The sequence below is a fragment of the Rhineura floridana genome, chromosome 2 (assembly GCF_030035675.1).
Source record: "Rhineura floridana isolate rRhiFlo1 chromosome 2, rRhiFlo1.hap2, whole genome shotgun sequence".
In the NCBI taxonomy this organism is placed as follows: domain Eukaryota; kingdom Metazoa; phylum Chordata; class Lepidosauria; order Squamata; family Rhineuridae; genus Rhineura; species Rhineura floridana.
The window spans coordinates 73768918-73784198 of record NC_084481.1 but is presented as its reverse complement, the minus strand read 5'-3'; the positions used below and the strand labels follow the sequence as shown (position 1 = coordinate 73784198).

The 15281-nt window shown below is 44.0% G+C and overlaps 1 protein-coding gene across 1 annotated transcript in view; it reads right to left on the bottom strand.

The window, feature by feature from the left end:
- LYPD1 (LY6/PLAUR domain containing 1) overlaps nucleotides 1-14080 on the bottom strand; it is a 61402-nt gene extending 47322 nt beyond the window's left edge. The window contains exons 1-2 of the mRNA XM_061608953.1: nucleotides 13780-14080; nucleotides 9441-9578 (exon numbers count right to left, since the gene is read on the bottom strand). Coding sequence (XP_061464937.1) covers nucleotides 9441-9578; nucleotides 13780-13831 — 190 coding nt within the window. The 5' untranslated portion in view covers nucleotides 13832-14080. The remainder of the gene's footprint in view (nucleotides 1-9440; nucleotides 9579-13779) is intronic.
- Between the last annotated feature and the right edge of the window lie 1201 nt (nucleotides 14081-15281).

Here is a 15281-nt window from a genome sequence, read left to right as displayed (position 1 = left end):
CTGAAATAGAATTTGGTCACAAGAATTTGGTAATTCTTCACCTATGGAGATTGATTGATTGATTGATTCATTCATTCATTCATTCATTCATTCATACTTGTATACCGCCCCATAGCCTAAGCTCTCTGGGCGGTTTACAGTAACTAAAAACAAATACAATTTAAAATACATCTTTTTAAAAAACAATTGAAAACACAATTGAAAAATTGAAAACAATATAAAAAACATGCTAAAATGCCTGGGAGAAGAGGAAAGTCTTGACCTGGCACCGAAAAGATAACAGTGTTGATGCCCTGCGCACCTCATCATAGAGGTCATTCAATAATTTTGGGGCCACCACTGAGAAGGCCCTCTCCCTTGTTGCCATTCTCCGAGCCTCCCTCGGAGTAGGCACCCGGTGGAGGGCCTTTGATCTTGAACGTAGTGTATGGGTGGGTTCGTATTGGGAGAGGCGTTCCATCAGGTATTGTGGTCCCAAGCCGTGTAAGGCTTTATAGGTTAAAACCAGCACCTTGAATCGAGCTTGGAAACATAAAGGCAGCCAGTGCAAGCAGGCCAGAATCGGTTTTATATGTTCAGACCGTCCGGTCCCTGTTACCAATCTGGCTGCTGCATTTTGCACAAGCTGCAGTTTCTGAACTGTCTTCAAAGGCAGCCCCACATAGAGTGCATTGCAGTAATCTAATTTACAGGTTACCAGAGCATGGACAACTGAAGACAGGCTATCCCTGTCCAGATAGGGACGTAGTTGGGCCACCAACCCAAGTTGGTAGAAGGCACTCCGTGCCACTGAGGCTACCTGAGCCTCAAGTGACAGAGATGATTCTAGGAGAACCCCCAAGCTACGAACCTGCTCCTTCAGGAGGAATGCAACCCCATCCAGGACAGGTTGGAAATCCACCATCCGGACAGAAGAACCACCCACTAGCAGCATCTCAGTCTTGTCTGGATTGAGCCTCAGTTTATTAGCCCTCATCTAGTCCATTGTCGCAGCCAGGCACCGGTTCAGCACATTGACAGCCTCACCTGAAGAAGATGAAAAGGAGAAATAGAGCTGCATGTCATCAGCATACTGATGGCAACACACTCCAAAGCTCCAGATGACTGCACCCAACGGTTTCATGTAGATGTTGAACAGCATGGGGGACAGAACTGACCCCTGCAGAACCCCATACCAGGGTGTCGAGCAATGTTCCCCAAGCACCACCTTCTGGAGGCGACCTGCCAAGTAGGAGCGGAATCACTGCAATGCAGTACCTCCCACTCCCAACTCAGCCAGTCTCTCCAGAAGGATACCATGGTTGATGGTATTGAAAGTGGTATTGCCACCATTCGCCATATACTCAGAGGCACATGTTACCAAATTCTTCCAAGCTACACAGGAAGTGCATTGGACTGTGAAAGACCAACCCAAATTGTGTTTGCATTTTTACAAATTTGTAGGGCAGTACAATATCTCAGAGAGGAGGTCTGGTCTCCTGCTTCCCTGGTGCATTCTCTGTAACACCCAATTTCCCTTCTTTTAAAAGTTTGATAGAAATATCTGTTGGCTGATGTAAGAAATGGGATCCTGTGAAAGTTTGCTGAGAATGGATTGATCATTTGCATGCTTATTGAGTTCAGTGGGATTTACTCCCCTGCAATCAAGCTTTGGATAGGTGAAACTGACCACAGGGGACGGGGAGAAGGAGGGAGGGGGAGAGGAAGGAAGGTTTGATCATTTGCATGCTTATTGAGTTCAGTAGGATTTACTCCTGTGCAATCATGCTTAAGATACTTAAAACTGACCATGGGGGAGGACGAGAGGGAAGGAGGTGAAGGGGGTGGGGAGGGAGGGACAAAGGAAGGGGAAGGAAGGGACAAGAAGGAAGGGATAGGAGGGAAGAGAAGGGGTAGGCAGGTTTGATCATTTGCATGCTTTTTGAGTTCAGTGGGATTTATGCCTGTGCAATCATGCTAAGGATAGGTGAAACTGACCTGGGAGAAGGACAAGGAGGGGAGAAGGGGGAGGGCAGGAAGGGGAGGGGAGGAGTGTGGTGGGTGGGCACTGGGCAGAGGGGAAGCCCCTTTTCTTTCCAAAAACAATACATTGTGAAGAAAATCATTGTTTTTCAGCATTTCCCCCACCTTTTTATTCTACAGCAGGCACATGTACTCTCACCCAAATTTAAACCAAAGCTATCCTGGTCACATCCACACCTGACCTTTATTCCACTTTAGACAGTCATGTCTTCCCCCAAACAATCCTGGGAAGTGTACTTAGTGAAGGGTGCCGAGAGTTGCTAGGAGATGCCCTGATCCCCTCAGAACTTCAGTCGGAGCGGCTGACTGTTATACCACTCTGGCCACTGCAGCTCTGTCAGGGGAATAGGAAGCTCCTCTCAGCACCCTTCATAAACTACACTTCCCAGGATTCTTTGGGGGAAGCCATGACTGTGTAAAGTGAAATAAAGGTCTGGTGTGGGTATGGCACCCTGATTAGGCAAGCCCAGCAGTTGTGAGTCTGCGTTTAGTACACTGACAGTTGAGCCTTACTGTGCATTACTGGGCATGTCATTCATTCCAATGCTAAAGTTCTTAAATTAATTAAAAATTGACCAGGCATTTTTTTAAACTTTCAGACAGTAGAAGATGAAGGTGAGAGTATGGGGCAAAGTCAGTAATAAGATTACAGGTACTCTGTGAACATGGCTGATTTTTAATTAATTTCAACAAATTATGAGAACTCTGAGAGAAATAATTCCAACAGAGGTCTGGTTTCCCCCCCTCTTTTTACACTTTGAACTCTCGATCCTCTCTGACTGTTTCATGTATCACCATGAAAATTTAGAGGGTTGTTAAGCACGCGTTTCTGAGTTCAGGACTATAAATTTTGTGAGGTTTTGCTTTGAAATAAGCTTTTGGGAAGCATCAGAATGGCATGGGGGGTATTTTCAATTTAACATTGCGGAATGTGAAAAATCCATGCTGACTCTAGCATACAGCCACAAGAGTGGCTGTATAATTTTATGAGTATAGTTTATAAAATTTGCTTAATATCCACCCTATTAACTAAATGATCAACAATCCAAGCTATTACTGTGTTCTTAAATTTGGATTTCTAAAATTTCCCTGTTGATCATTTGTTTTGCTGAAGGACTCATCCTGCTCTTTGATTTGGATATCATTATAAACTACTTAGTAAATATCTGCATGTTAGCTTGAGAAACTTACAAAACAACCTATCTTGACCAGCAATTGTGTTCAGTGAAGCACATTTCTAATTAATTTACATGGAATTTGTTTATAAACTGGTTCATTCTTTAGTAGCCAACTATGTGACCTGAACAATGATTCCCAATTTTCAAATGATGAATTGGGGCTACGAGATTGTAAATTGCCTCAGGTTCCATAGGAAGTCCCTGGCTAAAATGTGAACCCAAATCTAATATTCTGATGACATACTTTTATTCAAATGGCCTAAAAGATGTCAAGAAGGTAAAAAGCAAAATTATTTCATTATTACAAGTAGAACCAATAATAATGCAGCAAGTATCATAATGTCATATAAACCAATGGTGCACACACATTTAAAATACTGGGTGTTTTGTATCCAATATTATGCAAGGGGAAATCTGTTTGCATAAGAGGGTTTTCTTGACCCTTCCTTTGTATTGTAGTCCCTTGTACCCATGAAAAACCTCCCCTTCAAAACAACAGTCTTGGTATGTGATGAAGGGACTTCAGTGAGATGTAAAATCTCCAAAAACTGGTCTGGGGAAGTTTACACAAACAAGATTTTCAGCAGTTGCTTCTCTAACTGCAACTCTGCACCACGTCTCAGGCCTTTCCTGAGGATCTTCTGACATTCAGGAGAAATGTATCAGAGGCCATAAGCGTCTGCAGTGGAGAGGAGGGACTGGGAAAGCCCATTGCACATGCATAACTCCACTCATGTAGCACTGGGCACTGTATACTGTTTTGGTGACCATAGCTCTAAAAAGAAATTGCAGATCTGGACAAGTTAAAGAAAATAAATGCAACTTTTGGGGCACTGGAAAACCTTCCTGTGAGAAGACTGAAGGTCTTGGAGCTTGTTTATACAGCAAATGATGAATTGAGATGGGAGGAGGGCATAAAGACTTACAAAATTCTGAACTGGGTAAAGATTTTTTTAAATTATTCAATTCTAGAATTTGGGGTCTCCTATAATTTGTGGTAGTTCATACAGGGCATAATTAATGCATGGAATTCACCATCACAAGATGTGCTTGTGATCACTAGTTTCAGGATTTTTATATTTAAAATGTCACTGGAGACTATCCAGTCTGCCAGCCAGAATCCCTGAACAATAGTTTCTGAGCTATTCCTTCTGAGCCCCAGATATTGGAACTAAGATAAACAGGAGGGTCATCACTTCATACCCTGTACTTGACTTTCCAGAAGCATATCATTGACCACTTTGTGCATTAAATTGATGTTGGTCCAATCCAACAAGACCATTCTTATGTTTTATATCAGGGATGGGGAATATATTGTTGGACTACAAGTTCTATCGCTGGTCATGTTGGCTGGGGCTTGCGGGAGATGGAGTTCAACAACCTATGAAAGGTCACAGGTTCCCTAGCCCTCTTTCAGATAATCAAAATTATCCATAAATAGCAACAGTTTTGCATAATCAACATATGGCTCAGTTTTATCTCAAATCAGATCAAACGAAGACTCTGGTGCCTGAGTTCTAGTAGAGGGAATTCTGCTTTGAAGGATACTTTTAGAGAAAATGACTTTAGGTGCATTTCTTTAGTAGCTTTACCTGTGTGAAAATTGTCCTGTGTAGCAGTCATTATTCTACTGAATGAACACTAAAAAATATGTATGTCACATTATTGCCATTAGCATGTAAATAATATATAAATATGCAAATAATTGATCCTATCTATTGCAAAGGCAAATAGATAAATTCATGTTGCAGCATGTGTTTCACTGGATCAAACAGATTACTGATTTGGATCATTAGCTTGGTTTCAATATGTTCCATTTCACTTTGAAGGAAACCTTAAACTTGCTGGACACTGATAGAAATTTATATTTGACCAAGGAAAGAAGGAATATACATTTTACCAAGGAAATAAACTATTTAAATATAAAAATTAAATTTTAGTCCTACAACTAATAAATTTTAGGGGGGAACCTATAATTGCAAGAGAGCACTTTTTATTTTGTATTGGGTTAACAATTCAAGCTCAGTGGTTTTCTTGAAAAATGAAAATAAGTATCTTCAGTGCCAAGTGTAAAGGCAACTGAGTTATAAAATGGTGTATTAAACACATGCTGAACTGTGAGTTAAAAAGGGGGACTGTGACATTTTATTCTGTACATATTCTTAAGTATCATAAAGCAGATACGATACAAGCTGAACAAAATCCCAATAATCTTACAGAAGATGTAAGTAACACTGAAATCTATGGACTACTCCAGAGTTAATAGCCTTTTTTTTTTTTTTTAAAGTACAGATTATTCTAAAACTCCTGAACTAAAATTACAACCATGCATTGCTCGTGGACAGGCACAGGGAAAGTTCTAATATAAAGTCAGACACTATTGTTATAACTTGGTACAAAAGTCACAGGTTGAGAAATCCAAAGAAAAATATCATTTAAAATGTCTCCCTTTGATTGAAGCCATTACAAATAAATTTCTCTACAGTAGGGAAAGGATATTTATGTCACTCTAAATATTTTAAGATCCAATTAGAATGGGTCTTACTTTGAACTTAACATAGCCATGGTAGCTTAATCAATCAGTTTGAACATCTAGTTGTAAATCCAATATTATTTATTTATTTAATTTGCATACCACTATATACTTGAAAAAAGCCTCTTAAGTGGTTTACAGTGGTAAAAACAAACAAACCAAATTACACATTTAAAACTATACAAAATGTTTAAAAGAAACCATCTTAAACATTAACATCTTAACATTAACAAAAAATCATAAGAACTAAATTACATATTTAAGACAAATCTGCAATTTTTAAAAAGTTTTTTAAAACCTAAAACTTTAATATAACCTAAAATAACAAACATAATAAATAAATCATTACTAACAGATTAAAACACAAATATACCAGGAAGACAAAACAAGCTCACCCATCAAACACATCTGTGTGTACAGGTAGCAGCATTACCCCCACTTCTGCTACTACCACCCCAACTTACGGTCTCACCAAAAGGTGGGGCAACAATACACACTTCCCACCCCTGGAGCTCTCTCCTATCACCAGGGAGCACCCACAATTATTCCACCCCCACACAACACCCATAACAGGGAGTAGCACCATGCTTGAGGATAATGCAAAAAATGATCTTAAAAAAACACTCTGAAGAATTCATTATTTTAAAAATCTAGGTCCAAAAGATTCACACAAGGCATTCCCAGATAAAGGATTACTGCCAGCACACCTTTATCTGCCTCGCTAACCTTCAGCTTAAAAGATTACCAATATGATTTCTGGGAGGCTGTTAAAGTTTTAAATTGAAATAAAAATATTATGGTCAGAAGATGCAATGCCAGAAAAGCTCAACAAAAAAAAAGTGTTTTAATATTTCTGTTGAAGTTTGTTTGCAAAGGATTTTAATGGCCTTTCAGCACCCCCTGATTTAATCCATAAAAGTCTTTAAAAAAAACTTTTGTGTTTGAGTGTGAAAGCCTTCAAAATTCTATTTCAGATATCTGTCCAAAATTGCTTATAGGTTCCAAAGTACATTTGAAGGGTAGAATTACCTTTTACCACCCAGAAATCCTGCTAGGTAGGAGTTTTTCTCATAAATTAATGAAATCCAGTCCTCCCAACAAAAACAGGCTTTTGAGGTTGATCTCTACGTTTCTCCCTGCCCGGGAGAAATTTCATCAGTCAAAAAAAAAAAGTTCTGACTGATTTATATCTGAATAAGCTTCTTCTGAGGCGGGAGCCCGTCTCAAAAGCAGGCACAAGCGAAGTCACCCTTCCCGGAAGTCCGCTAGGTAGGAGTTTTGAGTATTAAGATGAAATATTTTCTCTGAAACTTTGTGTGTTGAACTTGATGGTTTATTTTAGTTGCCTATTTTCAGAGACCAGAGGCACATCCAGGGCCGGCTCCAGGAATGCCGGGGCCCTTGGGCATCAGCTTGCCCTGGGGCGCGGTGTGTGTGTGTGCACGCACACAGACACGCACATGCACGCAGCTCCCCAACCTACCTGTCTGCTGTCTTTTACCATTGTCCTTAACGAAGATGGCAGCTGTGGTTTCCCTAAGGGGATGATGCCTCCACCGCCATCTTTGTCGATGGCACGCATGCGTACTACACGCACGCATCTCTGCCATCAACTAAGATGGCGGCAGGGGCTTCAGTACCTTAGGGAAATCACAGCCGCCATCTTTGTTAAGGGCAATGGTAAAAGACAGCAGACAGGTAGGTGGGGGGCGCTGATTGCGGAAGTGGATCGGAGGGGCAGCTGAGGGGGCCCCTGTACCTCCAGGGGCCATTGGGCCAGTGCCCCACCTGGCCACCCTTTAGAAACGGCCCTGGGCACATCTCACCCCCCTCCCCACCACCATCCCATTCTTCAGGATAAGACAGGTCATTCACAGTGAATTTAGAAGGTACTTTTTAGTACTTTTGTTTCCAGGGTTTCTACTTAAGAGTCAACAATATATTAAACTGACAGCTCCCATTCATTTTCACATGTTTTAAAGATGAAAATTATGACAGCAAATGCAAATTCTGGTGGTTAATAATGCTTGCTGTTATATTAGTTTCACTTATCACAAGAAAAACATTACTACAACAATCATACTATAGATATTTTTAACATTAACAAACCAAATATCCTGCAATTATATATTTATGTGTTCCATTATCAGATAGCTTCCAGTGTCATTGACATTGATACTGAAGCATTCCTAGATCAACAGGCATGATAACTTGTTTATCTCCTTGGCAAATATATTCTACCCTTCCACAATGGATATGCTTTTCCAAGGTCTGTGATACAGAATATTCTCCACATATTTTATTGTCTTGGTTTGACATCTCTGTTTCGCCTCTCTGGGATATAAAAGCTAGACAGAATTTCAGGAACAGTAGAATCAGTGATTTTATATAGGCTTTCCCATAGAAGCCAAACACTTCCCCCAGTTATATCAGTAATACAAAACTTTTCTGATAGTAGCCAACATTACACCCAGCCATGCACGTTTTGTGGATTGTGAGATCTATGTTGCTGTTTTTAAAAATATAATCCTTCCATGTTGCATCACTTGATGTGCAGAAGGAAATAGTCAACATTTTTAATCAACAGATTGTCAACTACTTTGACAAAGTATGCCCTTTGCATGAAATTTCATGTGGGAAATGGACAAATAATCTACTACACTTATACACCAGCCCAAAGCAAGGCATCCTAACCTTCAATACATCCTATACGATTCCATTATATTTATTGACTGAAAGCTCAAATCTCCATGTCTATTCTCCCTCAAGATCAACCACTGGCTATGAGAATTATTAGAATAAATAAACGGAGCTACTAATGCAATATATTTCCCTTTTACTGATGGGGAAAAGCATGTGTAATTAACTGTAATGAGATTAAATGAACTTGTTATTAATTTCTCAGTATTCTAAGTTTGAGACTTCAAGTGTTGTTTTATTGTAGTTTTGTTAATTTATTTTCAGATTATAGTGAAATTATCAACTTTGTGACACACTGAATGGCACAGTACATACAACACAAATTAATGTTTTAATTGAATTAATGATATTGTTGTGGATTTGGAATTGAGATGGATAATTCCTATGAGTCCCCTTCCAGACTCTGATTTCGAGACTTGAGCCTGGGGGTGAGAAACTCGCTCTGCTGGTCAGATGAGTTTCTTTTGTTAATCTAATAGAGTGGCCAGGTGGGTTAATGGGTCTATCAGCTGCCCATCAACTGGCGAATGGGCAAGGGAGATCCTTTTGTCATTGAAATTCTTCAGGAGAGCCTCCCCCCCTCCTGGGGCCTAGGAGAGGCTTATGTAGTTAGTTGTGTCTGAGAAAGTCTGGGAACTGGAGGCAGGCAGAGAGACTGCCGCTCTGCACCATGACTTTGGGGTGCCTCCTGTAACCCTGATGGAAAAGCTGGATATTGAACTGCTGATGCCTTGAACCCTTCCATCCTAAACTCAGGTTGGAATGTGTGTATATGAATAAACCATATTTCATAAAGACACCACAGTCTCCGCTGACCTTCTTCCCAAGGAAATCAAACCCTGGGCAAGCTCAGGGACCCCTGGAAATCTCACTGCTCGGATATTGGGGTGGCGCGCAACAATATGTTTTAATTACCTGAAGAGCTGCATTAGAAGGGAAAGAAAATGCAAAGGGAAAAGTAGAGACACAGTCCAAAATCAGACAGAATTGGTATAAATTTACTTTACCTGAACTTTGTTCCATTACTTCCTTCTGACACATATCTTGGACGTTCACAGTGCAATTCACTATGAACTCTGGGGATGAGCAATCATTATTTAGCTGAAATTCCTCACACTGATAACACTGTATTTGCAAAGCAAATCCTAGAATAGAAAGAAATGTTGTTTAGCATGTGCTAAAAAAATTGAATGTGGAAGTTAAATGTATATAAAAAAATAAGCAAGCCCCATTGAACTAAATAGGACATTTCCGATGCATAAGCATAAAGTCATGTAGTAAGATAGCAAGTCCCATTGATTCAATGGCACTTATTTCTGAATAGATATGCTTAGAATTGTACTGCATTTTAAGTTTCCTTTTATTTTTCTTTCTTACTCATATATAGATATATTTACACACACACTTATTCATTCTGCATTTGGCTCTGGCCCTAGTCTTTTTAATTTATTTTATTTATTTATTTTATTTCATTTATATACCGCCCTAAGCCTGACGGCTCTCTGGGCGGTGTACATAAGAGATAAAAACAGCACAATATATAATTACAATAAATATAATAAAGTCAAAAACCAAAAACAAACAAATAACAACAAAAACCAAACAGCATCATAATACAATATAAAAAGTACAGTTAAAATACACTTTAAAAACAGATTAAAATACACTTTAAAATGCCTGGGCGAATAAAAAGGTTTTCACCTGACGCCGAAAGGATAGCAGCGTCGGCGCCAGGCGCACCTCATCAGACAGACTGTTCCACAATTCGGGGGCCACTACCGAAAAGGCCCTAGATCTAGTCACCACCCTCCGAGCTTCTCAATGAGATGGCACTCGGAGGAGGGCCTTAGATGTTGAGCGCAGTGTACGGGTAGGTTCATATTGGGAGAGGCGTTCCACCAGGTATTGCGGTCCCATGCCATGTAAGGCTTTATAGGTCAAAACCAGCACTTTGAATCTAGCCCGGAAACAAATAGGGAGCCAGTGCAGACGAGCCAGAACAGGTGTTATATGAGCGGACCTTCTGGTCCGCGTCAACAGTCTGGCCGCTGCATTCTGGACTAGCTGTAGTTTCCGAATTATCTTCAAGGGCAGCCCAACGTAGAGCGCATTGCAGTAGTCCAATCTAGAAGTTACCAGAGCATGAACAACAGAGATGAGGTCATCACCGTCCAGATAGGGAAGTAGCTGGGCTACCAAACGAAGATGGTAGAAAGCATTCCGTGCCACCGAGGCCACCTGGGCCTCCAGTGACAAGGAAGGATTGAAAAGAACTCCCAAGCTACGAACCTGTTCCTTCAAGGGGAGTGTAACCCCATCCAGAACAGGATGAACATCCACCATCTGGGCAGGGGAAGCACTCACCAACAGCGTCTCAGTCTTGTCTGGATTGAGCTTCAGTTTGTTCGCTCTCATCCAGTCCATTATCGCGGCCAGGCAACGGTTTAGTATGTTAACAGCCTCACCTGAGGAGGATGAAAAGGAGAAGTAGAGTTGCGTGTCATACTGATGACAACGCACCCCAAAACTCCTGATGACCGCACTCAACGGCTTCATGTAGATGTTAAAGAGCATGGGGGACAGTACCGATCCCTGTGGGACTCCACAATGGAGAGTCCAGGGTGTTGAGTAATGTTCCCCAAGCACTACCCTCTGGTGACGACCCACCAAGTAGGAGCGGAGCCACTGCCAGGCAGTACCCCCAACTCCCAACTCCATGAGTCTTCCCAGAAGGATACCATGGTCGATGGTATCAAAAGCAGCTGAGAGATCAAGGAGAATCAACAGGGTCACACTCCCCCTGTCCCTCTCCCGACAAAGGTCATCATATAGGGCGACCAAGGCTGTTTCGGTACCAAAACAAGGCCTGAAACCAGATTGAAATGGATCAAGATAATCAGTGTCATCCAAGAGCCCCTGGAGCTGGCCGGCAACCACCTGCTCCAGCACCTTGCCCAGGAACGGAACATTCGCCACAGGTCTATAGTTGTTCAAATTATCTGGGTCCAAGGAGGCTTTCTTCAGGAGTGGTCTCACTACTGCCTCTTTTAGGCAGTCAGGGACCACTCCCTCTCTAAGAGGCATTTATCACCTCCTTGGCCCAGACGGCGGTTCCGGTCCTGCCAGCTTTCACCAGCCAAGAGGGGCAAGGGTCCAGCACAGACGTGGTCGCCCGCACCATTCCAAGGATCTTGTCAACATCCTCAAGCTGCACAGACTGAAATTCATCCAAGAAATAAGGACAAGACCGTGCTTTGGACGCTTCATTAGGTCCAACTGCTATAATAGTGGAGTCTAAGTCCCGGCGAATGCATGCGATCTTATCTTGGAAGTGCCCAGTGAACTCGTCACAGCGGGCTACAGAGGAATCTATAGTGTCCCGAGGGCCAGAGTGTAAAAGCCCTCGTACAATTTTAAAAAGCTCCATTGGGCGGGAAAGTGATGACTTAATGGTGGCAGCAAAATAGCTCTTTTTTGCTGCCCTCACCGCTACTATGTATCGCTTAGAACAGGCACTTACTAAGGCATAATTGCATTCATCGGGAGTTGAGAATTGAGGCCATGCTTCATAAAATACAAAATAGTGTATTTTAATAATAAGCCGACTCTCTTCTACAGCAAACATAGACAGAATTCCGTATCTGTTGTGTTCCCTTCCAAGTTTTCAAACGCTTCTGGCTGCATCAATCTAGATTGCATCCAGCAGGGGGCAGAATTAACAATAATGAACAGTAGCAAAATTGATCTGTTTTGCTCACCATCTCATCCTCTTTTTCCTTCTTAGTTGTTGTTGTTTTGTTTTTGTGAAGCAGTAAGCTTTTAAAAAGCAAACAAATGAGGTTTGGGGGGAAAGTAAAGCTCCTAATAGATATGCTCCAGAGCTTTTCCGTGCCAAAGGGTTTACTTAACTACTAATTAATTGCAATAATTTAATTACTATTTTGCCATGCACAATTACAGCTGCAAAGCATCCTTAGCTTCCCTCTTTTATCATGTAAACGAGGTCCTGCTGAAAGTTCAAAGTGAGGGCCAAGGAGTTTCCCATATTTATACTCCGTCGGAGCTGTGCCTAAACAAGAGCATCCTACCCTCTGCTCCTGAGGCATTTGGCCACTGCACGGAAAGATCGAGACGGGTGGCCAGTGGGCTACTACCCCCCTAATAGTCGAGGGCATTTCGGTAGGAAGGATCCGTCTCCTTTTAAAAATAAGGAGAAGGATCGGCTGGTGCTTAAGGAAACAGTTCTTAGCCGGTCTACCACGAAGGGAGCGGGGCCTTGGTGCTGAGCTTTGGCTAGTCACCAACCAGCTGCCGAGAGATGCGCGAGTAAAGATGCGCGAGTAAAGATGCGCGGCAACTCAGCCGCGAGTTTCTCCCCAATTCAGCCCACGGGAAAGGGGGGATGAAGAGAGAGTGGGGGGATAAGGTTTCTGGGTTATTCTATTTTTTTAAACAGCTACCTGCTGGCTCCTGACAGGAGCCTCTAGTATTACTGTTCCTTAGGGTAGTTTGCAAGGGAACTACAACCTGCACTCCCCGCCCAAAACGTTTTGCAGGGGAGGGAGAAAAGACACAGAAGAAGCCCTCTGCTATGGCTATGAGGGTTGCAAACCGGCATCTAAGCGAAGCGGTTCTAGGGCAAGTGCTAGGAAATGTGAATCACCCCCCCCCCATCAAGAGAATCCGGATCGCCAAGGTAATAGGACTTGTTAGGGCTGGGCAGGCGGGGAAATGTGCTGCAATCTGGCCGCTGAAGTTAACTCAGCGTAAATCGGCGTTTGTCAATGGGGCTCGACACGGAGGCAGGAACTGCGGGCTGTATCCCTGGGAGAACTGCCATAATATGGTTACTCAGCGGCTACCCCACATGCATTCCTGGGCGGTGTAAGTTGGCATCTAAATCAGATCCCAAACTGAGTCCTTCTCCGGAAGCCGAATTTTCTTCTCTCCTGACCCCCCTCCCTTAAAAAAACGCAAGACTAGGCAGATCAGCTTTCCTTGCTGCTGCCGTGAGCAAGACCTTTGCAAAGGGACTGGTTCTAGAGGCGGCGCCAACAAGGAGGGGGGATGTGTGACCCGCACGTTTCTCAGGAGAGCGCCGTGCCCGGTGGCGGTTCACACAGGCAGGCAGGCAGGGCACGGCAGGCTGCAGGCAAAGCGGGAGCAAGAGCAGCAGCAGCAGCCGCTTCTTGGCTGGCTGGGGCGGAAATTGCAGAGTTGGTGCCAGCAGCAGCTGTTGAATGGCAGGCGCGAACTTTGCAGAGCGGTTGCGAGGAGCCCTGGGCTTTGAAATACGACCGGGGGCGCGCGCAGATGGCTGCGGCGGGCTTTCCCTCCCGCTCTTACCTGGCGCCAGCAACAATCCCCAGAAAGTTGTCGCCACGGCGAGGAGCCACATCCTTTTGGAGCCGTCGGAGGTGGTGGTGGTAGCAGCGGGCGCTGGGCAAGGCAGGGCAGATCTCAGCAACAGCTGCAGCCACCGGGCGACGCCGGGAGAGCCGCTCACCTCCGCCTCGTCGGATTGGTGCTACTGCTGCAGCCGCTGCGGAGAGGAGCTCCGGGGGCAGCAGCAGCAGGCGACGCCTCAGCCCGCATCGCCCGCCTCAGCCCGGCTCCCTCCCTGCTGGAGGTCCCTCCAGCCGCGCCGGAGTTGAGCGACTGAAACTACAGTGGAAGACGCCTAGCCAAGAAAAAGCGAGCGAGGGTGGGAAGAGGGGGGCGGGGGAAGAGAGAGCGAGCGCCATCGAATTACCCCCCACCCCTTTCCTAGGGTCACGTGATTGCCCCTCCTCCTTTTCCTGTTGGTGGGGAGGGAGAAAGTTTGTGGAGAAAAACAGAATCCTTAAGCTTTGAGAGGCAAAGGGGGAGCTTCTTCCACCCTCAAACCACCTTCACTCTCAACAACAGACAGGGGTCTTCGCCATTACCCGCCGTCCAATTTCCACTTGCTGAGGAGACTCGGCAGCTCTTCAAACGCAGTCTCCGGTTTCATTTCTACGGGTGGGGGCCGGCAAAGGTTGACGCCAGTCTAACACCCGGTAGTCCAATAGCCCCTTTGCGTGCCAACTTTAAACAACTGACAGTGGTTACTCTTTTGCTCAAGCTGTTGTCTCTCTCTCTGTCTTCCTCTTTCTCTCACGGACATACATACAAACAGTCTCTCTGTATCTTTTCTCGTACTCTTTCTCCCACTTCATACTCTCCCCGTCTCTTCCCTGCTTTAAACACTTCATTTCAATGGCCAGTTTCCTAAGCAGCCTTTTAAAAAACAGTAATAAACCGTAGGGATACAAGAGTCAAAATGACTCAGAGTGACCTAGTTGTCTATTGCAATCCGTCAACTACTTCCAAGAAATGTTGCAATTAGAGTGGTTAATAGGTGGATTTCTCCCGCTCTGGCTCTCCCCCCCCCTCCAACCTCCACACGTTTACGGGCGATTGTGTGAGTACATTAATTGGCCGTAGAAGTGGTCTCAAGCAGAGCACAGACAAGAATGTGCTCTTGAGACGCTGAGGTGTTGATTTCATTTCATTCACTTACTCGCGAAGTGAGGACAGAAGCCCTTCCCACACTGGCAACACCTTGGAGGCTCGGAGAGTCTCAAGCCTGGTGCCAGTGTTGGCGCGTCTCGTCTCGTCTGTTTTTGAACCAGAGTCCGCGGGCGTTTCTCCTACCCTAGTCCATACGTTGGTCTTTGCCGTCTGTTGTTGTCACCCAGGCGTTTGTACAGGAAGGTGAGCCTCTCTTCGGATCAGGGAAGGCCTCCCATCCATATAGAGACAATTGCGAGGGACGCCACATGGGTTCGGCTCTTCCTCTAACGGCGTCAGCTTACGGTCTATCCAGC